Below are 27,525 nucleotides of genomic sequence, written 5' to 3'. Positions count from 1 at the left end.
AATCTCTCTTCAGTGAACTATTCTTTGACCACTGGCAATAAACTGTCCACAAAATAATCAAATTAACGCTCGATGAAAAATATAAAACATGAAACTGCCGGTGCGCGTACTACCGTACTGCTTGTCTGAGGAAGTCTGACTCTGGTCGGACGAAACGTTACAGAAATACCTTTGTGTTAGTGTGCAGCTGGACTCTTTAATTGGATAGAATGTTGGTGTATGTTGTTGATTCGAAGATGGGCGGATGGTACTGTTAAGATTAAAACGCGACAAATTGTTTGTTTATTCATTCTTACCTTCTTCACTGTGTGTATGACCTAATATCATTTTAAAAGTTTTCCTTCCTATTTGTATAACTCGCGTAAGTGAAGCCCGCCTTCCCTCAGTAACGAATTTTGGCCGTTCTACTAATTGAGCTTTTAGTTCTCTTCTATACAACGCACAGGTTCTCAGCGACCTGCATGAACAAGATGTCTACAAATAAAAAACATCCGTTATTCATCGATTGCAAACAGAAAATAAATTTAATCTTTTTTCAGATGAATGTTTTACTTCAATTTGCAGCATAGAATAAACATTCGCACAAAAAGTAGTGTGATCGTGAAAGTTCATATGTACGTATGTATATTTGTACCTTACGGTATGTACAAATGTGCCTTGCGTGTTTTACAATTGTGAGTTTATTTTAAATGTTGGATAGTAAAACTTTTCATATGACTATTATATTGCAGCGACTTTTATGTAGGTACATGGCTTGGGGCTTGGGGTAACTGTAATTAAAATGAAAATGCCTTCAAAAAAGCGTTATCTTTCCAAAGTGTGGAAAATAAGCTACACATGAACTTATGTCATGAAAGAGGGAAAATCAGTTATGTTTTTTGTTAAGCTTACATTTGGTTTTTAAATTTCAAAGATCATCCGTTGCATGGCACCTGTAATAATTTCTTTTTATCTTTCTGGGCTTCATAAGGTTGTTGTTACAAACTTGCTTTTCAATTTATTTGATCGTTTTGACCGTGTGCAATATTACAATTCGTTGATAATAAAATTTTAAATTAGGCTTTTTCACGAATATCCTGATCGAACTGTTGCGAAGTTAACAGAATACGGATTCGTGGAAACTTAATTAACAGAATACGGATTCGTTTTACAACCATGTCCGAAAATCTGTCTGGATGACAATGCGTTTAATTAACCGCGCTAGAATTCCAACTGTTACGTCGCTGCTGACATCTTTCATATTAGCCAATGCTATCGTAAAACTTGCGGCTCCAATGCGACCCTCGAACATACATCAGTAATTGTTTTAAACCAGACAAAAAGTTATTGATTAATTGAATCACATCAAATATTGCATTCTTTTTTAGTAGAAGCACAGTCTTATTTAAGCGTTATATATTTAGGGGAGACTGAGGAGGAAGGTTACAGGGGCGAGTTGTTGCACAACCCGTTCGAGCACAAAAATATTTTTTTTCCCAAACATTTTAATTAAAGTTAAAATGTTAATATCTATATCAACTTTATCAGCCAAGAGGCTGTGCTGGTTTAATCGAAAGAAATTAACAGCGTAGGATTCGTGGCATGTTTGATCATGGTAGTTATTATTGTACCAAAAGGTTTTTTGACCAAAGCTTAAAGGAACTTTGAGTTTCAGCTTGAATATGTTTTTGTGAATTCAAATAATAATTGTCACGGACCATAATGTCCGTATTTGTATTGCGTTAAAATCTTTTTGTATTTGTCTGATGCTATTTACCAGACCTTAGATTTAGGCAGTTTTGTCCGGGTCTGGACTTCGACCACTCATTCATTACACGTGCGAGAGAAAATAACTCTTGCTTTCTTCTCCGGCCGCTGGGCTGGAGGTCGGCTGCTTTTTGGTTATGTCTGGTGTTTTAGTATTTATTACTGCTTTAAGTTTGAAGCGTATCAATAAATAACCAATCCGAGATCATAAGTCTTCTGATCTGACCACCACAGTAGCAAAAAACCTGTTTGCCGAGCACGCCAGGACTTGGTCAAAAACAAACTGTGACATTATGAAATGCAACGAATTGTTATGTAAATGTAATAATATTAAAAACAAATAAGCAACAGAAGGTACTTCACAAAATACTTATTCAATAAATGGCATACTGAGTTCAAAATTCAAAGTATATCCAAATTCTCTCTTTAAAATGTCATACATTTCTTCCATGGAGCACTTCTGAAATCTTTCTAATTTCAGTGTTCCGGGGTCAACGTATTTCTTTACGTAATAAAAATTTTTCACGAAAAATTTTCTTCTCTCCCTGTTTTGAAGAACCACGATTGGATTGGATATCAAGTATTCATCTTCATCTTGAGCATAGTCGTGCCCATGTTTGAAATCTTCAAAGGTGCAAGGAGTTTTTTCCACACCCAACATGATATTCCACGGAATATCCTTGAATCGAATTTCATCAAGTTTTACGCAATCTTCTTTGGCTTTGCTGTTGAAGTAAAGCTGATCATCTAGGCAACAGAAAAAAAACATAGCCTTTACATTGTTTATCAATTGTAAGATATCTGTGAATTGCTAAATATTCATGACCATTTTAAAAATAATACGCCAACGTGAAAAACTCACGATGAGAAATGATATATATGCGTTTATACGAATGTTAATTTCATGAAATGTGGATGAGTTAGATTTTACAAACAAAATTGTTCAAAGATCCCTCACACTAATCTGAAATTCGATTTAGATTGTGAACTGATCTCACATTCACTTTTCAAATATGTTTGTTTCTTCTTCTCCACAATATACATATCTTGATTCTCACTCAGGCGATAAATTCCATTTGGTTGAGCTTGTTCAATTCCTATTTTTAAATTCAACGGAAGAACAAATGATGATCCACTCCACCCAACATCTGTCAGATATTTTTCTTCATTGTCCCAAGAAACCTAAAATACCGTGTTGATATAATTCGCGGTTGAACCACGCGTCTTTCGGAGCTTATCCAGGACCCGATGCTTGATTTGATCAGAGCCCTGACATTCGGCTAAGAACGGGTAAAAGCGTTGGAGTGCTGTTTTCACCCACTTATGAAGTGGGTTTCTGAAGTATATACAGAAGAGAAGAAACGCATTTAAATAATACAGGTTCCAAAATATTGATCGAAAATTACCACCAATAATCACATTTCTAGAAAATGTTATGTTGGTCCATTGAAATGAAAAAAGAGAGCGATGATCAAATATATGGACACGAAAGCCAAAACGAAATAGTCCGGGTATGCAATCTATCACAGTAGACTTCAACCGTCACAAGATGCTTGTTTTTCTGACGTTATCGCACACAAAAAAACGAATCTAATAGAGCCCACAGAAAATTTTTGAAATACATAAAAGCGATAGCTTTTTAGAGAAGAATACATCTTTACCCACTGAAAATTCCAAAGCAATTGGTCTGGTAGGTTATATGAAAATCGAACAAGAAGAATGGTATGATTAGGAAGAACAACAACATAATGACAAAACGATCCATTATGGACATTTCGTGTCCAAAAAGAGAGTGTATGAGATGACAATTAGGCGGTCATAGAACAACTCCGCAAAGAAGGGAATTTGTCTTCGGCTAACATCCAATTTATGATAGATTTACTGATCAAGCAAGCTACAAAAACTATTTTGGAAGTTGAAATCGATTTTAGTTTTTCACAAGATGAACGTATGCTATATGAGGTTTTTCAAATAAAAAGTATTGTTCCCCGTTCTTACCATCAATACCAGGTGATCAGTTTGGAACAGATTATTTTTTGAATCGTACATTTTTCCCTTAAGCAATTCGACTTTATATCCAAGTAATTTCAAAGCCCACTGTAAAAGGCAATTCAATTCAAAACAAAATCCTCCTCGTTTCTTTTCTACAATATTTTGATATATTGTTGGCAAATCCCAGATTTTTCGTTCACCTCCGAACATATCCAAGTTTTCATACGGAATGTTCGACACAGAACCCATGCATATATCTTTCAATAGCTCTAGTGAAGGTTGACGTGCTCGGTTTCTCAAATTTAGCCTTTCGAAATACTTTTCCACATCCATACTTGTGAACAACAAATCTCTTCGCTGCTATGGGCTTATTGTTTACTGAAATAATAGCCACACATACGCATGTTTAACGTCAGTGACGCATATAAATATGCCAACAAATATTGTGATTGAGTTTTATTGATTACTTAATTAATGTGTTTTCATCTTGATAGCCGAGCCGATTGCATAGGATGGACTAACTAGCTGACTACTTTCAGTTTTGCTGGCGTTTTGTCTGGTCCGTTGAAGAAAAGAAATTGACCTGTCACGTACTGTGTATTGCTACTATAAAGCGTTAATCCATCCATCTATTCATGGGATTCTTGTAGAATATTTTGTATTTATTTTATTCTTTTCCTTCATGTTGTGAAGAAAATCGGAACAATTTCTCTGAATTTGTCATTGGTAAGAAATTGTATTTGTTTCACATTTGTTTCCTTACTTTAATAAATTTCTGTGTGCTTAGAGGGATTCGTTTTTTTTGTGCGCGATGACGTCATCAAAAATTATTCGTTTTGGTCTTCGTTTCCATGTGCTCGTATTTGAGCATTGCTCTCTTGTGCAAATAACTAAGGTTAGGATATAAAGGATTTCTATGACAAAATCGTAGTAAACTATCTATGTAATTCGATTGCTATTGCCACATATCGGATAAGCATATTACTGCAATAAAATTGTGTATTCAATGAACATCGTTCCAAGATTTCATTGTGAGTCATAAACTAATTGTCAAACTGAAAATTAATAGGCGATAAAGTGTGAAACCATTGATCTAGTTAAAATCGTCTGTCGTCTGATCTTGCAATATATATATATATATATGAGTTTTTTCTTCAGTTTAATTACGCGAAATTGAAAATGGTCATATAAGTTAACTTTGATAAACATCAACCTATATTCTTCTTTAGAAAAATTTCATCTTCTGAAGAGAGATTTCTTGTTGTATTCTTTTTTTACATATTCATTTGTCACAAGTACAATAACATCACCTAATGATGATCTCATCAGCAATAATCAGAGATCTAACTCTTTTCAAAGATCTAGTCCCTTTTATCATGATTAAAATAAATCATTAAATGCTGCTCAAAAAATAATGGCAAAAATAGCTTGCTGGCAAAACTTGTAGCTACCAGTAGTATATGAATTGAAATTCTGTCATTATAATATGCTCAAATGAACAAGCTTTTGCAATCGAAAATAATAACTGGTTAACCGTACTTGACATGGACTGAAAGCCGACCGAGTAATGACGATTCGCCATATAATTAATTCACATTAGTGATTTTTATCTCCCCGTGATAAATGTTCTATCCTAGATTGCATGTGCGAAGAAGTATGTTAAAATATCATTATGACTAATGGGGGAATAGCACTGTAAATCTGAACGATGTAGCCGATATTCTTGATTCGAAGATGGGCGGATGGCAGTGTTTAGATTACAATGCGAAAAATTGTTATTCCTTCTCTTTACTGTGCGTGTGACCTAATATGATTTACAAAACTTCTTCCTATTTGTATAACTCGCGTATGTGAAGCGAAGGCCTTGTCTCTTCCCAAGACTGAATATTCAAACCCTCAAGTATCTACCTCAGTAATTAGTTATTTCAGTGTGAAATATTTGGCGAGTCTTGGATATTATTTGTAAAAATCTACCTTACATATTTGATTTATTTTGTCGAACACGAATAAAATCAGCTGTGAGTACATAAACAATTATTTATTCAACAATTATATAAACAGGAAAATTATCATCTTTTCATTGGAATGACGTAATTTTTCACGGGTATGATCAAAATACATATACACTTCAATATACATCTTACACGATTGAAAGATTTGAAATGTACAGAGTTGATGTAGCGATTAGTCATAAGCCTAAAGCATCTTATCGTTATCATCTTACTAAGCCATGTTATATCAAGTAGTCCATTTGTCGCTTCTAGATTATTCCAACTTTTCTAGCTTTACATGGATACCCGTGGTTGATCGCGAGACAAGCTGTGGCTGGACAGCTGGTTTTGGGTAGGTTTCATCCAGGGAGAAACGAAATCTTTGAAGTGCTAATGCAAGAGTAACTTTCATTTCATTCATTGCAAAATTTTGTCTAATGCAATTTCGTGATCCTGCGGAAAACGGCACATATGCATGAGAAGATCGCTTAGATATATTTTCTGGAGTGAATCTCTCAGGATCAAAAACCTCTGGATTGCTCCAAATGCAAGGATTGCGATGTAGTCTGTAAATGGAGACCCCGATGAGTGTGTTAGTGTGAATAATCTTAGAAGATTCCGGTCCCGAACTCTCAGACGAATTCGTGTTGTATTGGTCAGGTCCAAATCCATTAGAAAAGAAAAATGGTTTGTTCATTTTTCTACCAACCGACGGTACTGGTGGATGAAGTCTCATGCTTTCTTTAATGCACATCGTGAGGTACTTGAATTTAAACAAGTTTTCATAATTAACTCTTTGTTGTTCACCAAGTACTTCAAATACCTCATTCCTACAAATTTCTTGATGTTCTGGATTAGTTGCCAAATTATAAATTATCCAACATATTCCACTTGACACTGTATCATGCCCTTCAAATACGAAGGTATCAACTTCATCACATATTTCTTGGTGTGACATACCTATTCCATTATCATCTTTTGCTAGCAGCATAATATCTAAAAAATCCAACTTCGTAGTATCGTCGGTTGAATCTCTTTCGTTCCCGTGCTTCAAAGAAGATTTTCTTTCATTTATTGCAGCACTCGAAAAAGAATGAACAGTTTTGCAAGCTTCTTTAAACTTTTTCCCCGCTGGCGATAAGTAGGAAATTAAATCGAAATGGTATAATGGGTTTCGAAGTCGGCCAACAACGCCCTCTGTTATGCATTTTATAGCGTTAAGATATTCCATGCTTTTTCCGCTTTGACATCCAGATTTCTTGGATAGAATACATTGTAGCAAATTGTCTAACGTCATTGCACTGATATCGGTGAACAATTCTACACTCACACAATTTTCACTTGAAGTTGACCATTTTTGAATAAGCTCGGCAACAGAATCGTTGAAACACACAAGATACCGTTTCAAAATATCAAAATGGAATGCCGGGGTAAGGAGACGACGATTTCGTTTCCACTTGCCGCCATAACTTGTTAATAATCCATCACCAATCCAATTCTCAAATTTAACCTTTCGAAATACTTTTCCACATCCATACTTGAACTTGAACGTGAACAACTTTTTGCTGTTATAATGCTTATTGATTACTGAAAGAATAGACACGTCATTAATGTATATACATGCCAGCCATCAACGTGGCATAACCGTCTTTTGACCGATTCACGTTTATTTAGACACTTCGGTTCGCCTATTGATGCAACGCCTGCAAAATAGATGCTGCCAAATTTTACGATTACGATTATGATTTATTATTGTATGAACATATGCACTATCTCATACCTAGATCAATCATGATTTGACATTTTCTAGGCAACACCAGATTTGTTGAATATTATATGAAAGAATTTAAATGTCGAAATTTATTTAGATTTAATATTCATACATAGATACAGAAAAGAAAAATAACAAAACACCCACTTTAGTTGTTTTCTGATTCTCTGTCTAATTTTTCTATTTTTCCAATTTCCATACAAAAAATTAACTAGTTCGATTAATTACTGATAAATGTATATAAAATGGACGCACGAATTGGATGACGACTGTATGATAAAATGAATTAACTTATTTCTTATGGACATACATTGGATTAACAAAATTCAGGTAATTGTATGGTTTTATATTTTAATTTTTACTATTTACACTCGTGGGGAATGTGTTTAAAACTATGAAATCATAATTCAAAAAATTGGGGCAATTTATTCTGATTCGACACTAAAATCTCTTGGATTGGCATTGGAATTTATTTGGCAAAAAAGGCTGTGAGGTATGCTACAGTAATATTTTATTTTGAGCATTATGGCTAACTTTTATACCGGTATACGAGGCATTTATAACTTGAAAGGTTAGGATGTGTATAGACTAAGGTGGATATTTTCTACTCAAATCCATTCTTGTGAAAGCTGTTTGATACAAAATTACCTTATCGCAAACTTACATTCAGTCAAAGTACTCCATGAGGCGGAGGGACATACTTTCACACGTGCAACCGCAAATGGAGTTCATCGTGGAAAACTGACTGAAGCTGAGAATAACATGAAAAGTCAAACGTCAGATGTAGCGGATATAATGGATTCCATAAAAACGAGCGCTTGCACAGCACAAGTTCACAAAGCTCGTGGATTCTGATTAATACTGAAGTGGGAACGCCAGGGCATAGAATACATTGTTATACTGTACATCGTTTGTTGTTGTTTACTTTTAGGCTGCTATTGTTGGGTATCGCCCAGTCGACTATTAGTTTCGTGTGTTCGGAACCACATTAATTATCACAGCGCCGCTTGTTTGTTTGTTGTGCTGCACACTTCCCTCGTTTTTTTCTTGTATAAGATATATATGGTAGAAATTGCAGCCTATGTTCAAACTCCACACCCAAGTATTTACGCCCGAATTATATTCCGTGTATATTTTTAATTACTTCAATGTGTCGTTTGCTGTATGGGGTAAGTGGGCACGTGAATCACCACGTCTTAAATCTTTATTAGATTTTGCTTACTTTCCTGATTTTCCGCATATTTGTTTGTTTTGTCGTGTATTGCTTCTTTGTTTTGTTGTAACGAGAATTCGAAATAAACCTATTTACTTACTAGTCTACTTACATTGGCGACCATTCCGGGGAAATATATTGCTGTTGAAACCGGCTTTCATGAAAAATGGATTTTTTCAGAAATGATTTTAGCTGGAGCAGGCAGGAGAGACATTTATTTTATTTCTGTGAACTTTACGGCAATTTTGCGAAATCGTAAATGCATGACTAACATGGCATTATAATGTGCAAAATTTTTCATTTACAAATGCAACCTTGGTAAAAATAGTCTCAATTTTATACTAGCAAATAATATTATACATGTAAAAAGGATATTGCTGATCATAGTGGAAAATTAAGAGCTGATGCTAAAAGTCGAATAGTATTTCAAACTTATTTTCAAGTACGATTAAATTCGTGTATTAGCTTATGTATCGTACATTGTATTGTTAAAATAATGAGTTAGATAACATAATATTTTGTTCACGTTGTAAGTCAGGGGTCGGCAACCTACGGCCCGCGGGCCGGATCCGGCCCGCGGAGCACTATAATCCGGCCCGCGACGCTTCACTAAATTATAGTAACAAAACATCCGTTTATAATTAGGGTTACCATATTTTTGTGACATCAAAGTGGGACGCCTCTAAAGACAACGACCCCTTAGCTGTGATTTTGTAACTTCACATTTTCCGATTTTACTACTTAGGCCAGGGGTCGGTAACCTACGGCCCGCGGGCCGGATCCGGCCCGCGACGCTTCACTAAATTATAGTAACAAAACATCCGCTTTGACGAATATATTCTTTAGACTAAATTATATTATAACCTAACAATTATATAATTCACAATTACTCGTTTAATGAGCATATAATTTAATTATAATTAGGCAAATGGCAACAAAACGCAGAAAAGTTGATGCTAAGTGCAAAGGGTTCAATGGCGCTGAAATTATTGAAATGAAATTTTATGAGATGCAATGAGGAAATAAAACTATATTCTATTCGAGAGATGTATCACTGCTTGATTTTTATTTTAAGAAGTACCATCCGTTAGGTTTTTAAACTTTCTAAAAATAAGTGCGGCCCGCCAATGACTTGCAACCTCAATTTTGGCCCGCGAGCGACAAAAGGTTGCCGACCCCTGTTGTAAGTGTTGCATTCTACGCAATATAGCAATTTTACTATGAAAAAAGGAACTTCTACAGGGAATTTTTCTTATTTGATCATTTCAAACCCATTCCACGCAGGAAAAAATTTAGGTAGCAAAATGAGAATGTCAAACTTGCGGCTCCAATGCGACCCTCGAACATTCAAAAGTAATTGTTATGTTATAAACCAGATAAAAAGTGATTAATTAATTGAATTACATCAAATATTGCGTTATTTTTCAGGAGAAATTCAAATTGCTCTCTTCTCCGGCCGGTGCTAACTGCTAAATATTTACGGCCATTTTAAATGATACGCCAACATTAAAAACTCACGATTAAAAATGATATACGAGTATATTCGTTCATACGAATGTTAACTTCGTGATACTTTTAAATGTAGAGTTAGATTTCACAAACAAAATTGTCCGAAGATCCCTCGCACTAATCTGAAATTCGATTTAGACTGTGAACTGAGCTAACATTCACTTTTCAAACATGTTTGTTTCTTCTTCTCCACAATATACATCTCACTCAGGCGATAAATTCCGTTTGGTTGAGATTGTTCAATCCCTACTTTTAAAACTAACGGAAGAACAAATGATGATCCACTCCACCCTACATCTGTCAGATATTTTTCTTCAGTGTTCCAAGAAACCTTAATTACAGTGTTAATATGACTCGCGTCTTTGGGAGCTTATCCAGGAGCCGATGCCTGATTTGATCGAAGCCCTGGCATTCGGCTAAAAACGGGCAGATGCTTGTCAGGTTACTGGGGCGCTATTTTACCCACTCGTCTTTAAAGTATATGCAGGGGAAAGGAACGCGTTTAAAAAATACAATCTAACATTCACGATCTTGACTGACTGCGAACGCGGAATCGCCACAAGGTTCGTAATTTTGCTGACATTATCGTACGCAAAAAAAATGTAGAAAGAGGCCACAGAAATTTCGAAATACATGAAAGCAATTATCCTTCTAGCGAAGAATACAATCTTCAACTAAAAATTACATGAAAGCAATAGGTCTGGAAGTTTATGTGAATATCGTTTTTTTCCAAAAAGAAGAAAAATGAATGATTAAGAAGAGCAACAACATAATGACAAAACGATCCATATGTACATTTTGTGTCCAAAAATAGAGTATTATGAGGTGACTATTGGGCGGCCACCGAACAACTCCCCAAAGTAGGAAATTTGTTTTGGGCTAACGTCCAATTTACGATAGATTAACCGATTGAGCAAGCTACAAAAACTATTGTGGGAATTAAAACAGATGTAAATAAATTATTACGTGTCTGTTAAAAAAAAGAAATTGCTAACTACTAGTAGTATATATCAAGTGTAGTCGTATTGGAATGTCATAGATATTTTATGAAGAAGAACATAAACGCCAAAGTTTATTGCTGAGCCAGTATCACAAAATTTAGAATTTTTCTTCTTCACAAGATGAAAATATACATTTTTAAATAGCATTTATTTTACCTGATATGACCTTAAAATGAGAAACGTGCGCTTATTCGCCTTCAGTGAGTTTTGTAATTGTGGCCTGGCCTAACTTAAGCAAAATAGATGCTGCCAAATTTTACGCTGTGATACTTCTAATGATATGCAATTAGCCCACAAATGAGAAACAACTTGCGACACTTGAAGAGCTCCAATGCGACCTTTGAACATCCATCAGTAATTGGTATAAGCCAGTTAAAAAGTTACTTATAATTGAATTACATTAAATATTGCATTATTTTTTTTATTTTTCAGTAAAAACACCGTCTTATTTAGACGTTATATATTTATGGGAGAACGTGGTGGAATGTTACAGGAGCGAGTTGTTGCACAACAGCACAAAAATATATTTTTTTAAACAACTTGATTCATGTTAAAATGTTATATATTTGTCAACCTGGATGATGTGCTGGTTTTATCTACAAAAAATTAACTGCGTGGTGGTTCATGGCATGTTTGATCATGGTAGCTATTATTGCATCAAACAGCTTTTTGGCCAAGGCTCAGTAAGTCTTTGAGTTTCAGTCTTAAATATTTTTGTTTGAATTCAAATAATAATGAACTGCAAAAAATTGTTATGTAAATGTAATTTAATATTTAAAATAAATCAGTAACACAAAGTACTTCCCAAAGTACAACTTATTCAATAAATGGTATACTGAGTTTAAAATTCAAAATAATTCCAAATTCTTTTTTTAGAATATATATCGTACATGTCTTCCACGGAATACTTCTGAAATCTCTCCAATTTCAGTGTTACGGGGTCGATATATTTCTTTTCGTAATATAAATTTTTCACGAAAAACTTTCTTCTCTCCACGTTTTGACAGCTCACGATTGGATTTGATATCAAGAATTCATCTTCATCTTGAGCATAGTCGTGCCCAACTTTACAGTCTTCAAAGGTACACGGAGCTTTTCCCACACCCAATTGGATGTTCCACGGAATATTTTTGAGGCAAATTTCATCAAGGTTTACGCAATCTTTTTTGGCTTTGCTGTTGACGCAAAGTTGATCATCTACACCAGTGGTTCCCAAACTTTTTTGACAATCGCCCCCCTATAGTAGTTTATACAACTTCATCGTACATCTCATTTATTCGTACAGCATGATGACATGCACCAAAATACTTTGGTAAAATTCATCCCCGATTCCTCATCCTACCACGGCCTCCAGTCCGATCACCAGTCCATAATTAATCAGCCATTTGTTTTTGGATTCATGGACTCGGATGTGAAAGAAGCCGTGATCGACTATCGGCTACGGCCCAGGGGACGGCAAATTTTATGTCGCTCGCGGGACAAAATTCAGGGTTGCCATTTTTTTGCGGGTCGCATAAATTTTTTGAAATTAAAAACGGAACAGTGCGCGAAAACTGCGACAATTCGTGAACTCAACTCAGTCGTCTTATTAAAAAAATATTACAATGACATTTAATGTGGCACTGTCTTGTTGCTGCATCACGCTAGATAGCTTTACGACGCCAAGATTGGAATATTTTCTAAATGGGAATCACTAATCCTAGTTTGCTTTAGGATATAATAAAATTTAGTCCGAACGTGTCTCACGATAAATTCTGTTACGTAAAAAAATGTAATTTACTCCTCGAGCGTAGATTATAAATAAAAAAATTTCATCGTCAAAACCGCCATTTGAATGTTTACCCGGACATAGACTTCCTTGTTTACTTCGTAACATTGGCCAATCAGCAAGATGCAAAAAACGTGACAATGCCCCCTTTCGCATCCGCTCAGACACGCTCACTCAGACAGATTCTCAGGCGTGGTCGTGAACATTACCTCAGTTTCGCGATTTTGAATTATGTCCGTTAGTTTTTAGTTGTTTTTCGGAAATTTAAATATAAATCAAATAAATCAATGATTACTTTGTCTTCTTATGAGTTTCAGTTAAATTACAAGAATCAAAAATTAGTGTAGAAATAGCTGTGAAATTCTTTATCGGTACTTTTAAAAAACAGATTGTTGAATGGTGTGTATTAGAATGACAGTTTGAAACAAATACCCCATTTTACAGGCAACAACTCGCGAAACCACACTTAAAATAAACACCGAAAATTTTAAAATGGTAAAGTATGGGAAGAATTTTCCGCGATCAAAGGTCGGGGAAGGTCCATTCAGTGAATCGTCCCGGGCCAGATTATTTTACTCCGGCCGTATTTTGCCGACCACTGGGATACGCAACTACCGTACCTTACAGCGAAGACGAGTCCAGAAATCCTTTCGCGTGTGATAATCGCCCACGTGATTCAAGTCTGCGAATGCACACAGATTACAGAATTAGGTGCGCCGAACATAAAACAGGTTTCGCGAAATCGCCCCCCTATCGCCCCCTTCAACTTTTTCGCCCCCTTCTGTATCGTTTTCGCCCACTGGGGGGCGATATCGCCCACTTTGGGAATCACTGATCTACACAACAGAAAAAAGTCCAGCTATACATTGTTTATCAGTTGTAAGATATCCGTAAACTGCTACATATTCACGACCATTTTAAAAATGATACGCCAACATGAAAAACTCACGATTAAAAATGATATATACGAATGCTAACATCGTGATACTTTCAAATGTAGAGTTTCATTTTACGAACAAAATTTTCCAATGATCTCTCGCAATAATCCGGAATTCGATTTAGACTGTGAACTGAACTCACCTTCACTTTCCAAACATGTTTGTTTCTTCTTTTCCACAATATACATATCTTGATTCTCACTCAGGCGATAAATTCCGTTCGGTTGAGATTGTTCAATTCCCACTTTTAAATTCAACGGGAGAACAAATGATTTTCCACCCCACCCAACATCTGTCAGATATTGTTCTTCAGTGTCCCAAGAAACCTAAAATACAATATTAATACAATTTGCGGTGGAACCACGTCTGTGAGAGCATATCCAGGGCCCGATGCCTGATTTGATCGGAGCCCTGGCATTCGGCTCAGAACGGGTAGATGCATGTCAGGTCACTGGGGCGCTAATTTACCACCCACTTATCTTTAAAGTATATACAGGGTAAAAGGAAAGCATTTAAAAAATATAGGATTTAAAAAAATCTTTCAAAAATTACCAACAATAATCAGATTTCTAGAAAACGTTATGTTGGTCACTTGTAATGAAAAAAAAGACAGCGATGCTCAAATATATGGACACGAAAACCAAAAAGCCCGGGTATGCAATCTAACAAAGTAGACTTCACGACCTTGTCTGACTGCGAGCAAGGGACCGGAACAAGATGCGTAATTTTGCTCACGTCACCGCACGCAAAAATAAAGAAAGAGCCCACAGAAATTTTGAAATACATAAAAGCAATGCCCCTCTAGCGAAGAATACAATCTTTAACTAAAAATTCCAAATTGGTCTGGTAGAAATCGTTTTTTTTCCAAGAACAAGAAAAAAGAATGATTACGAAGAACCCCAACATAATAACAAAACGATTCATATGTACATTTCGTGTCCAAAAATAGAGTATATGAGGTGACTATTGAGCGGCCACAGAACAACTCCCCAAAGTAGGAAATTTGTGTTTGGCTAACGTCCAATTTACGATAGATTAACTGATTAAGCAAGCTACATAAACTATTGTGGGAATTAAAAACAGATGTAATTAAATTATCGCGCGTAGGTTTAAAAGATGAAATCGCCAACTACTAGTATCAAGTATAGTCGTATTGAAATATCATAGATATTTTGCGAGGAAGAACATAAACGACAGTTTATTGCTGAGCCAGTATAATAAAATTTAGATTTTCGTTCTTCACAAGATGAACGTAATGTGAGGTTTTACAAATAAACAGAACGTATTGTTTCTCGTTCTTACCATTAATACCAGACGATCACTGACAGTTTGTAATAGATTATTTTTTGAATCGTACATATATCCCATAAGCAATTCGACTTTATATCCAAGAAATTTCAAAGCCCACTGCAAAAGCCCATTCAATTCAAACCAAAATCCTCCTCGTCTCTTCTCTACAATATTTTGATATATTGTTGGCAAATCCCAGATTTTTCGTTCACCTCCGAACATATCCAAGTTTTCATACGGAATGTTTGACACAGAATCCATGCATATATCTTTCAATAGCTCTAGTGAAGGTTGACGTGCTCGGTTTCTCAAATTTAGCCTTCCGAAATACTTTTCCACATCCATACTTGTGAACAACAAATCTCTTCGCTGCTATGGGCTTATTGTTTACTGAAATAATAGCCACACATACGCATGTTTAACGTCAGTGACGCATATAAATATGCCAAAAAATATTGTGATTGAGTTTTATTGATTACTTAATTAATGTGTTTTCATCTTGATATCCGAGCCGATTGCATAGGATGGACTAACTAGCTGACTACTTTCAGTTTTGCTGGCGTTTTTCTGGTCCGTTGAAGAAAAAGAAATTAACCTGTCACGAACTGTGTATTGCTACTATGAAGCGTTAATCCATCCATCTATTCATGGGATTCTTGTAGAGTATTTTGTATTTATTTTATTCTTTTCCTTCATGTTGTGAAGAAAATCAGAACAATTTCTCTGAAATTGTCATTGGTTAGAGATTGTATTTGTTTCACATTTGTTTCCTTACTTTAATAAATTTCTGTGTGCTTAAATGGATTCGTTTTTTTGTGTGCGTGATGACGTCATCAAAAATTAATCATCAGCATATATCCTCATTTAATATATATCAATACACTAACTAACCTGTAGTCCCCTAGCAACAATCCTATAACCATCTATAAGCAACTAATATCATCAAGTGTAACGAAGCTATATTCATTTTGGTCTTCGTTTCCATGTGCTCGTATTTGAGCATTCGTCACGCTAATAACCGAATTGCGTAAGTCATTTTCAGCAGTTTTGAGAAAAACGTAAAAAACTTTCTAATGATATTGTTATGCCATTGAGAGTCAATAATTTGCCATGGTTCATTTTTTTGATCCTAGCCGGATTTAAGTTAATTTGTATGACGCAGTTAAGTGACGTCATAATGACACACTGTGACCTAGGCAGAAATGTGTCTATGACTTGGGGACATACGCAATTTTGCAACTTTAGTATATGAACCAGTCCTGAAAACTAAACATTCCAAAAACAAATGTAATTTTTAGTATCTACAATGTCTAATCCCAAAAATAGCTAATCAGTTTCAATTACATTATTTTTTATGTTTAAAAATATATATTTCAATAATATAACACGTTCTGCACACCCACCGAAATAAGACTAAGATTAAATATAAAGAATAAAACAGCAATGCACCCAATATAAAAGCCAACCAAGGTGAATTGGACTCGGACAGTGAAAAACACAAGTGCACGCCTTCCTATGCTGTAGTATAAATTTAAATTAATACGCGCTAAGTTAGAATCTGAGATGCAAAAACTCGAAAATACTTCGCCGAGGTTATTTTGCCTTTGTGACGTCACAATAGTCCTGCGGTAACAATGATAATTCATTATGACGAAACAATTGTACAAATGTGCATGTCATACTAAATCTCCATTTTTATGGGTTTCGGAATTCTTAAAATAAAATCTGAGTTAACAGACAGGTGCGCAGCATTACATAAATACCTATTTTATAAAAAACTCAAAATCGCCAAAAATGACTTACGCAATTCGGTTATTAGCGTGACGCATTGTGCATTGTGCTCTCTTGTGCAAATAACTAATGTTATGATTAAAAGGATTTCTATGACAAAATCGTAGTAAACTATCTATGTAATTCGATTGCTATTGCTACATATCGGATAAGCATATTACTGCAATGAAATTGTGTTTTCAATGAACATCGTTCCAAGATTTCATTGAGAGTCATAAACTAATTGTCAAACTGAAAATAAATAGGCGATAAAGTGTGAAACCATTGATCTAGTTAAAATCGTCTGTCGTCTGGTCTTGCAATATATATATATATATGAGTTTTTTCTTTAATTTAATTACGCGAAATTGAAAATGGTCATATAAGTTAACTTTGATAAACATCAACCTATATTCTTCTTTAGAAAATTTCATCTTCTGAACAGAGATTTCTTGTTGTATTCTTTTTTTTACATATTCATTTGTCACAAGTACAATAACATCAACTGATGATGATCTCATCAGCAATAATCAAAGATCTAACTATCATTTTTATTATGATTAAAATAAATCATTAAATGCTGCTCAGAAAATAATGGCAAAAATACCTTTCTGGCAAAATTTGTAGGCTACCGGTAGTATATGAATTGAACTTCTGTCATTATAATATGCTCAAATGAACAAGCTTTCGCAATCGAAAATAATTACTGGTTAACCGTACTTGGCATAGACTGAAAGCCGACCGAGTGATGACGATTTGCCATATGATTAATTCACATTAGTGATTTTTATCTCCCCGTGATAAATGTTCTATCCTAGATTGCATGTGCGAAGAAGTATGTTAAAATATCATTATGACTAATGGGGGAATAGCACTGTAAATCGGAACGATGTAGCCGATATTCTTGATTCGAAGATGGGCGGATGGTAGTGTTCAGATTACAATGCGACAAAATGTTATTCCTTCTCTTTACTGTGCGTGTGACCTAATATGATTTAAATAACTTCTTCCTATTTGTATAACTCGCGTATGTGAAGCGAAGGCCTTGTCTCTTCCCAAGACTGAATATTCGGACCCTCAAGTATCTAGCCTACCTCAGTAATTAGTTATTTCAGTGTGAAATATTTGGTGAGTCTTGGATATTATTTGTAAAAACCTACCTTACATATTTGATTTATTTTGTCGAACACGAATAAAATCAGCTGTGGGTACATAAACAATTATTTATTCAACAATTATATAAACAGGAAAATTATCATCTTTTCATTGGAATGAGGTAATTTTTCACGGGTATGATCAAAATATCTTCAATATACATCTTACACGATTGAAAGATTTGAAATGTACAGAGTTGATGTAGCGATTAGTCATAAGTCTAAAGCATCTTATCGTTATCATCTTACTAAGCCATGTTATATCAAGTAGTCCATTTGTCGCTTCTAGATTATTCCAACTTTTCTAGCTTTACATGGATACCCGTGGTTGATCGCAAGACAAGCTGTGGCTGGACAGCTGGTTTTGGGTAGGTTTCATTCAGGGAGAAACGAAATCTTTGAAGTGCTAATGCAAGAGTAACTTTCATTTCATTCATTGCAAAATTTTGTCCAATGCAATTTCGTGATCCTGCGGAAAACGGCACATATGCATGAGAAGATCGCTTAGATATATTTTCTGGAGTGAATCTCTCAGGATCAAAAACCTCTGGATTGCTCCAAATGCAAGGATTTCGATGTAGTCTGTAAATGGAGACCCCGATGAGTGTGTTAGTGTGAATAATCTTAGAAGATTCCGGTCCCGAACTCTCAGACGAATTCGTGTTGTATTGGTCAGGTCCAAATCCATTAGAAAAGAAAAATGTTTGTTCATTTTTCTACCAACCGACGGTACTGGTGGATGAAGTCTCATGCTTTCTTTAATACACATCGTGAGGTACTTGAATTTAAACAAGTTTTCATACTTAACTCTTTGTTGTTCACCAAGTACTCCAAATACCTCATTCCTACAAATTTCTTGATGTTCTGGATTAGTTGCCAAATTATAAATTATCCAACATATTCCACTTGACACTGTATCATGCCCTTCAAATACGAAGGTATCAACTTCATCACATATTTTTTGGTGTGACATACCTATTCCATTATCATCTTTTGCTAGCAGCATAATATCTAAAAAATCCAACTTCGTAGTATCGTCGGTTGAATCTCTTTCGTTCCCATGCTTCAAAGAAGATTTTCTTTCATTTATTGCAGCACTCGAAAAAGAATGAACAGTTTTGCAAGCTTCTTTAAACTTTTTCCCCGCTGGCGATAAGTAGAAAATTAAATCGAAATGGTATAATGGGTTTCGAAGTCGGCCAACAACGCCCTCTGTTATGCATTTTATAGCGTTAAGATATTCCATGCTTTCTCCGCTTTGACATCCAGATTTTTTGGATAGAATACATTGTAGCAAATTGTCTAACGTCATTGCACTGATATCGGTGAACAATTCTACACTCACACAATTTTCACTTAAAGTTGACCATTTTTTAATAAGCTCGGCAACAGAATCGTTAAAACACACAAGATACCGTTTCAAAATATCAAAATGAAATGCCGGGGTGAGCAGACGACGATTTCGTTTCCACTTGTCGCCATAACTTGTTAATAATCCATCACCAATCCAAGGCCTAATAAAACGATAAGATACATTATCTTTAGGAGTGTCACTGCCCAATACTGGTTTTATGATATCAGGGTGGTACGTTGAAAGAACGAAAGTAAATGGTCCAAACCAATTCAGAGTAACTTTTGGGAATTTTTTCATCCATTTCACCATTCGGCGCATACCTGCTTCATTCGGAGTAAGTTTACGAATGTGGCCGAAAAACCAATGCCTTTTTGCGCATCCCACATCTTTCACGGCTTCTGACATTTTTCGGTGTTCTTTAAACCACGGAATTAGAATGTTGATGACGCAATGAGCCAGAATGAAAATAATCGCTACTATGAATAATATAGCTAGCAAATTCATTTTTAATCTGGATTTCCTAAAAGTAATAAACTACAATACAAGGTTGAAAAAGAATAAATAAAATTTCTCAATTATAATACATATATTTTTTAATAGCTGGTGTTACAGAATTGTGTTATGCACATTTGTCTAAGCTAGAGCTCTTTAAGTTTTTACCTGTCCATACTTCATTCAGGTAATCCCAGGTACTTTCAGCATTGGCAATGAAATGAGATCATTTTTTGAGTACACTCATCAAAAACAATCATTCGACATTTTGATATGATATTCTTTGCACTGTTTTTTCGCCCGGGAAATACGAATAAAATTTCTCCCGCCTTCCTCCCATAACGAATTTTTTTTATAAAATTTTGCTGTTAGTTCTCCTCTATACCACGCAGAGGTGATCGTGAAATTTTATATGAGCGTCTGTATATTTGTACCTTATGTACAAATGTGCTCCATCTGGTTTACAATTGTGCGTTTATTTCAGATGTGGAGTAATAAAACTTTTTATATGACTATTATATTGCAACGACCTTTATGTAGATATGTGTATGAGCTCGAGTTAACTGTTATTAAATGAAAAATGCCTCATTTCGAATAGCGTTATATTAAATATCTAGTCGTAATAACAATAAACCATTCTGCAATCGTGCACGGCATGCACTGTAAATAATCGTATATATTATGTAAATAGCTATAAATATAGAGATGATTATTTTCGAAGTATGGTAATAAGCTATATATAAAGTTATGTCATGTCTTGAAAGACGAAAAATTAGTTATGCTTTTTGTTGAGCTTTCATTCGGTTTTCAAATTTCAAAGATTAACCGTTGTCTGAAATCTGTTGAAAACCTTCCGACGCTACCACTTTAATACTTAATTTAAGCAATATAAAAAGATAAAACCTTCTCAGATCGAACCTGAATCAAAAATAAAAATGGTGATTAACAAAATATCAAATGTTACGAAGAAACAGAAGTTATTGGAGTGAAGGATTTTTTTGCAGCAATTGGACTTCAATTTTGGAAACAGTTCATCCCAAAAAGTCAATAATTTTAAATGCCCTCTGGGCTACACAAGGCTGTCGTTAGAAACTTGCTTTTAATTTTTTGACTGTTTCAACCGTGTGCCATTTTACAATTCATAGTTTAAGCGCAAACATTTTGACGATGAAATTTTGAATTAGGTTTTTTCACGAATATCCTGATCGAGCTGTTGCAAACTTAAAAGAATACGGATTCGTGGAAAATTAAAAGCACTCGACATGAAGCCACGATAATTGCGGGAAACAAGCCATTTTTACAACTATGTCTGAAAATCTGTCTGGGTGAAAAATGCGTTTGGGCGCGCTAGAAATGTAACTGTTACGTCGCTGCTGACATCTTTCGTATTAGCCAATGTTATGGTAATAAGCAAACGAGTAATTCCATGCTCGGAGAAATGTCCCTTGCTCTACGATGTCACAATTCTTTCGTACGTGATTATAGAAGAACCGTCGTTGCGTTTAATTAATTTCAAGAGAGTTGAAAAAGATACTTCACGACGTTGGCTATTTTGTTCTAAGTTATAACGCAGTTACATGTATGAGAGGTCATGTATCAAATATAATCTGACATTTAACTAACGCTTCAATACGATATAGTAGTGATGTTAATGATAAGGTAATAAGATATAGATCAGGGTAGTCCAAACCCAGGCCCGCGGGCCACATGTGGCCCGCCGCTTCATTATCTGTGGCCCGCGTCGCATTTGCGGAGGGGTAAACATAAATCGCATTTGGTGTTGTTTTGTCATAAAAATAACCAGAAAAAAAATCATTTAACATATCGTTACATCACTAGTGTCACTGAATTGACGCAACTGGCGAAGTTGAACAATATGCTTGGCAAGCCAATTAATCTAAATTGTTAACTGGATTTCTATCTTTTTGATCGAGAATATATGTTAACAAAATAGTCCCCATAGAAAATTAAAAATCGAATGAGGAATTTATTAGCCTAGGTCGGCTATGCCTGATAACTAAATATCAATGTTATGGCCAAACAATATAATTCCTGCCGGGTGTTTTTTGGCAAGCAGCCTAAACAGTATTACAAAAAAGGCTGCCTATATAAGTCAGAAAATTTAGTAATTACCCTCCTGTATCTCAAATTTGGTAAAATTCGGTGATCAATCATTCTGGAGTTCTTTGCAAGTTATTTCGTAAATATATATGAGTTTGAAAAAAAGCTGACCAGATCGAACAGATTTTTGACTGAATATGGGAGGGAAAATACTACAATGCTTGCCTAATATGTCTGCAAGTTGTGTCGGTGACAATCTAAAACGGCGTTTTCTCCTTATGACACTTTCTCCGTTATGAAGAATTGGAAATTTTAAACTAAATGTAGATATATTACGATTTTTGCACGTTTTAGTGAGTTTTTTGTTGGTTTTTGCCAGGGGCGTAGCCAAGAATTTTCAAAGGGGGGTTCTGAAATTTAGGTGTGTACGGAATGTTGCACAACCTGAAAATAGTATGTGTGCCAGGTTAGGGTTCAGGTTGTGCGTCATCCTGGTACGAATACTTTCGGAGCGCCGAAATTTGTAATTGCCAAGTTTGACAGCAACAGGTGGTCTGGCCGGAGGCCGCAAAACGCGAGTTTCTAAGAGAACTGATGTTCTAAAAATTGCTATGTGTGATACAGAATGATTTTAGAAAGCGAAACTAAATATGTTAGGATTTGCCAGGAATAAGGGTATCAAATAAGGGCGGCGGTTCGACCCCTCCCCCTCCCCCTGGCTACGCCCCTGGTTTTCGCTCGATAAATGACAAACGAGAATATCAGTAAGAGACCGAAGACTTATCGATCGAAAGTTAGGGGATCCCCCAAAACAGAAACTGCGTTTTCGATTCGAAAAATTCTGCAAACCCGAACTGGATTGTTTTGATTAGTTTTCAGCCAATATCAAAAATGTAGGAAACAATAGCCAACTCCCCATGTCGTCGTCGAAATACTGCTCGAGGAAATACTTTTATGAAGAATTCTGCAAATCTGAACTGGATTGTTTCGATTAGTTTCCAGCCAATAGCCTATTTACCAATCCTATAGTTTGTGTCAAATACAACGGCGCTAACCCAGGTTGCGACGGCTATTCAAACACAGCCTAGCGATATTTTGGTGAGGAATTCTGCAACCCCGAACCTGATTGAGGAATATGGACATTGCTTAAACTTTAAGGAGTAATTATAAGTAACGAGATAAGATCTCGCGGCGTGTATCTTTCGCTCTGACTCAATAGCGTGGAAAATTTCTCGAAGGAAACTTGCGCATCACGACGACGTCAAAGTTACAAGAGAGATATGGACAATGCTTAAAGATTAATCACGAGATACGATCTAGCGGTGTGTATCCTGTCGAGGGCGTTTAATGTTCTAAGCATTCGTCATTACCAATCCAATATCGCATACATCTGCAATTTTCATTGGTTTGTAAAAACAAGAGAGCAACGCTCAAATACATGGACACGTGGACTAGAGCGAAGCAGGGTTTACCTTCGACGTTACCGGTACCGTACACTCAAAAAGTTCCGGGTTTTCAGTCGCAAGAATATTCAAAGTCAGCCGTCACGATTGGCGGATTAAAAACCGTGTTCCCATAATTAAAAATTAATACAGCGCAATTTTGAATGAAATATTAGATCTCATAAGATTCATAGAAAATTCAGGAATAAATGAAAGTAATAGCCTTCTGGCAAAAAAATCAATCTTGAACCACTGGAAATTCCAAAGCAATTGGTCCAGTATTCGAAGAGAAAAGCGATTTTTTAATGATAATGACGAAAGAAAATAACAATAACAACAAAATCTTGAAACGATCGTTATGGCCACTAAACGTGTCCAATAAGACTTTAATAGTGGATCAGGGTATAGTACGAGATCACTCTCTTGTAACAGTAATGCCTTTCCACTAAGTAAACATTTATTCAGTAAACAAAACGCGATCGATCAGAAGGCCAGGAAGCGCGATGATTGTTGGTAGCGGTGTTAGCATGCGGTGACGACATAGAAAAACCTACATAGTAGCCTACAATGGTAGACTTCACAATCATGGATTTAGAAAGGTATTTCGGAAGAATAAATTTGAAAAACTCAAGTCGTCAACCTTCGCTAGAGCTGTTAAAAGACATCTGCATGGGCTCTGTATCAAATATCCCGTTTGAAACTTTGGACATGTTTGGAGGTAAACGGAAGATCTGGGATTTGCCAACAATATATCAAAATATTGTAGAGAAGAAAAGAGGAGGATTTTGTTATGAATTGAATGGGCTTCTGCAGTGGGCTCTGAAATTACTTGGATATAAAGTTGAATTGCTTAAGGGATATACATACATTTCAAAAGACAATCAGTTTCAATCCATCAGTGATCACCTGGTATTGCTGGTAAGATGTTTTTTTTTCATTATCCAGTTATGCGTTTTGCTTTCATTGGTTGGAAATGAGTGGATGTTTCATGTTTTCTTCGTGAAGTAATCTACTTAGGTGCAAATTATATCTGATCGGAAACAGAAATACTCATAATCGGGGTCATATATGCGATATCATTCTTTCCTATGCAAGTCAATATTTTTCTTTTCGAGTAACGAGACTCATTTACTGTATCTTTCAAAAGTTACATCCCCGAGGCCAAATACAATATGTAATTTAACTTTTGTTCTGAGGGCAATCTATTCTTGGTGTTCAGTGGCGTTGCTATAGCAACTGCTCCAATTAACTTGGACTGCTGTTATTCTCCAATTGGTGTAATATTTTTTTCACTTAATTCCGTCCTTTAACAATAGCTTTTTATCTTTGCGATCCCATTATCGTAGGCTGATATAGATATATTTTGCATGGTACTCTACGACCTACGCGATAGACTAGTGACTATTATCTTAGCTATAACAACCATTTTTTTGTGCACTGTACGTTCGAGTATTGTTACATAGAGTCATAGACTGGATTAGCTCTCCATATCCGTTTGACTTTAGATTATAAGACTATATTATAGGGCAACAAAGATTCGACCCTATCTGCGTGTCCACACTCCCGTGTTATTGAACACACGTTAACAGAGTGTAACTCCGATCTTGACTCCTTCAGAGGTCGAAAAGCACACAATGTATTGAATGCCAATTGTTATATTGTAAGGTTGCACAATCGAATTGATCCAAATAACGAATTACACTTGAAACCTTAAAGCAAGTATATGTGATGAAACCAAATTTCTAACTAACAAAGAACGGCAAAGACAAGCTACACTGAGTGAGAGAAATATATCATAAAGGAAATGAATTGGGACAACGACCTTGTTTCAGGCAAATAACATGCACTACTAACAATAAGTGGTGAAAATATTAAAATACACAGTAACTATCCTTATGTACTTGCTACAATATATTTAGGTGTCTTGGAATAGTGAAGAAAAATATTTGACAGATGTCGGGTGGGGTGGATCATCATTCGTTCTCCCGCTTAATTTCAAAATGGGAGTTGAACAATCTCAACCAAATGGAATTTATCGCTTGGGTGAAAATCAAGACATGTATATTGTAGAGAAGAAGAAACAAACATACTTGAAAACCGAAGGTGCGTTTGACACAGAGCCTGAATCAGAATAAAAATTACGATAAATTTGTCAGCTGGAATTGAAATTACAGCTTTATGTGACATTAAAATATTCCTAAATCCTATTTTGAAGTAAAATTCATTTTAGACAGGATGCGTAACCAGGGGGTGGTTTTGGGGGCCGGACCCCTCTCCCTCGGAAATGTAAAAAAAGTAAAAGCCTGTTTCTGTATCACACATAGCAATTTTTCGTTATATATTTCAATCATTTTTGTCAATTTCATACATCCAAGCATTACATAGTATTCACTACCTCTTTAGGTTGCCAATGCCCGATAAGACGAACCATATTTTATTAATAATAAAAAATTACCAATTATTTTCTCTTTTCTGCTTTAAACAAAAGATCAACCTAGGTTTAACAGCAAAACCGAGGAACATTTGGCAAAAATTGATGAAACGGGCTACAAAGACATTCCCTGGAACATTGTATTCGGAGTGGGAAAAGTTCCTTGCACCTTCGAAGATTGCAAAGTGGGGCATGACTTTGCTCAAGACGAAAATGAGTTTTTGAAAGCAACGCCAATCGTCGTTCTTCAAAGCGTAGAAAAAAGAAAGTTTTTCGTCAAAAATTTGTATTACGAAAAGAAGTATATTGACCCCGACATATTGAAATTAGAGAGATTTCAGAAATGCTCCGTAGAAGAAATGTATGACATTCTACGAAAAGAATTTGGAATTAATCTGGATTTTGAACTCAATATACCATGTGTTGAATAAGTTTTATGCTGTAACACTTTCCCCTGTATCCCTGACAAATATATCTGCAATTACAAGCAACCGTTGAGCACAAACGAGCCTACCTTGGAAATGATTTGTTGCATATTTTTACAGGGGTTATGTGTGTATAGGCATAACACGATTAAAAATCATGTCATAAAATAATCTCTATTTCGGCATCGCGTACTGCTGCGAGCAGGACAATAAAAAATGACCCTGAACAAGGAGAAATTTATGTACCAGCTTACAGATGAGCACTTGGAAACTTATCTTCGAGGTGCTATAATCTAAAATCTGTCACTAATTGATACGTTTTAGCCCATTGCGATAAACAGTTGCACGCCCCTTTTAGAGTATTCCTTGAGTAGGTAAAGTGGGATGAAATAATTAGTACGTTTTGGAGTACAAATATAACCTAAATACCAGGTCCATGAAGGCAGACAAATCCTGAAGCTTGCGGCTAGAATGTCACAGTAATTGTAAAGCAAAATTGAAGAATCCGTTCATGCAAAGCCTGGTTTACATCTTTGAAACACACAGATTTTTGCAAGGAGCAAAGAGAAAAGAGAAGGAGCAACAACTTTTTGACACACCCGCCTAACCACCAAAAATTTTTGCTCTGCTTTTCACTCGCATCGCATTATTGGCAAGTTAGTACTCACGCCGAAGTCATTAGAATTTAAGAGCAATGTTTATTCGAGATATAAGGAAGGCGGTACCTACGCCGCAAGTCTGCTTTTCTTGTTTTAACCTATTTAACGAATACAACAGTCATTTTAAGTAATATATATATACTTTATAAGTAGTAATCTAAATACTTGTAAAAAGTTTATGAATGAGCATGTTTTTCTTTGAAAGTAGCTTCAAATGTCAGTAGTGTGTTCACACAAATTTCGGTTTGCACAGGGAAGAGTTTTGTCATTGAATTTAGCCGATTTGGACACGCAAACAAAAAAAAGTTGCCCACCCCTGATCTAACCATTATTATTTTTTTGGATTAAAAACGAAGAAGCTTATGGACCTTTCCCCGACCTTTGACCCCCGAAATATTATTCCTATACTTTATCCTTGCAAAAATTTCGGGGCTATTTTAAGAGTGCTTTTGCGTGTTGGCGCCTGTGAAATGGGGTATGTGTTTCAAACCATCATTATGATTCATCGCATACAACAA

The 27,525-nt window shown here is 35.6% G+C and overlaps 4 protein-coding genes and 1 pseudogene across 4 annotated transcripts; 1 reads left to right on the top strand and 4 right to left on the bottom strand.

Moving 5' to 3' along the window:
• Nucleotides 1–2,116: 2,116 nt before the first annotated feature.
• Nucleotides 2,117–4,071, bottom strand: LOC144422741 (arylamine N-acetyltransferase 1-like). Its single transcript, XM_078112522.1, has 3 exons — nt 3,745–4,071; nt 2,745–2,928; nt 2,117–2,493 (listed from the first exon to the last, which is right to left on the bottom strand). The coding sequence occupies exons 1-3, from the start codon at nt 4,069–4,071 to the stop codon at nt 2,117–2,119; spliced, it is 888 nt and encodes a 295-aa protein (XP_077968648.1).
• Nucleotides 4,072–5,870: 1,799 nt separating this feature from the next.
• Nucleotides 5,871–7,522, bottom strand: LOC144422727 (cytochrome P450 4B1 pseudogene; annotated as a pseudogene).
• A 3,899-nt stretch (nt 7,523–11,421) lies between these two features.
• On the bottom strand, nt 11,422–15,560 carry LOC120325539 (arylamine N-acetyltransferase, pineal gland isozyme NAT-10-like). Its single transcript, XM_078117551.1, has 3 exons — nt 15,232–15,560; nt 14,072–14,255; nt 11,422–12,420 (listed from the first exon to the last, which is right to left on the bottom strand). Exons 1-3 carry the CDS (start codon nt 15,478–15,480, stop codon nt 12,065–12,067), a joined length of 789 nt encoding a protein of 262 aa, XP_077973677.1. The 5' UTR covers nt 15,481–15,560; the 3' UTR covers nt 11,422–12,064.
• Nucleotides 15,561–18,227: 2,667 nt separating this feature from the next.
• LOC120347363 (cytochrome P450 4F2-like) lies at nt 18,228–19,995 on the bottom strand. The gene is made up of 2 exons (XM_078112420.1): nt 18,872–19,995; nt 18,228–18,725 (listed from the first exon to the last, which is right to left on the bottom strand). The coding sequence occupies exons 1-2, from the start codon at nt 19,900–19,902 to the stop codon at nt 18,434–18,436; spliced, it is 1,323 nt and encodes a 440-aa protein (XP_077968546.1). The 5' UTR covers nt 19,903–19,995; the 3' UTR covers nt 18,228–18,433.
• Nucleotides 19,996–23,910: 3,915 nt separating this feature from the next.
• Nucleotides 23,911–26,414, top strand: LOC120348690 (arylamine N-acetyltransferase 1-like). The gene is made up of 3 exons (XM_039418898.2): nt 23,911–24,410; nt 25,412–25,595; nt 25,981–26,414. The coding sequence occupies exons 1-3, from the start codon at nt 24,060–24,062 to the stop codon at nt 26,352–26,354; spliced, it is 909 nt and encodes a 302-aa protein (XP_039274832.2). The 5' UTR covers nt 23,911–24,059; the 3' UTR covers nt 26,355–26,414.
• Nucleotides 26,415–27,525: the final 1,111 nt, after the last annotated feature.

Source organism: Styela clava, chromosome 1 (assembly GCF_964204865.1).
Source record: "Styela clava chromosome 1, kaStyClav1.hap1.2, whole genome shotgun sequence".
In the NCBI taxonomy this organism is placed as follows: domain Eukaryota; kingdom Metazoa; phylum Chordata; class Ascidiacea; order Stolidobranchia; family Styelidae; genus Styela; species Styela clava.
This window is presented reverse-complemented; position numbering and strand designations above follow the sequence as displayed.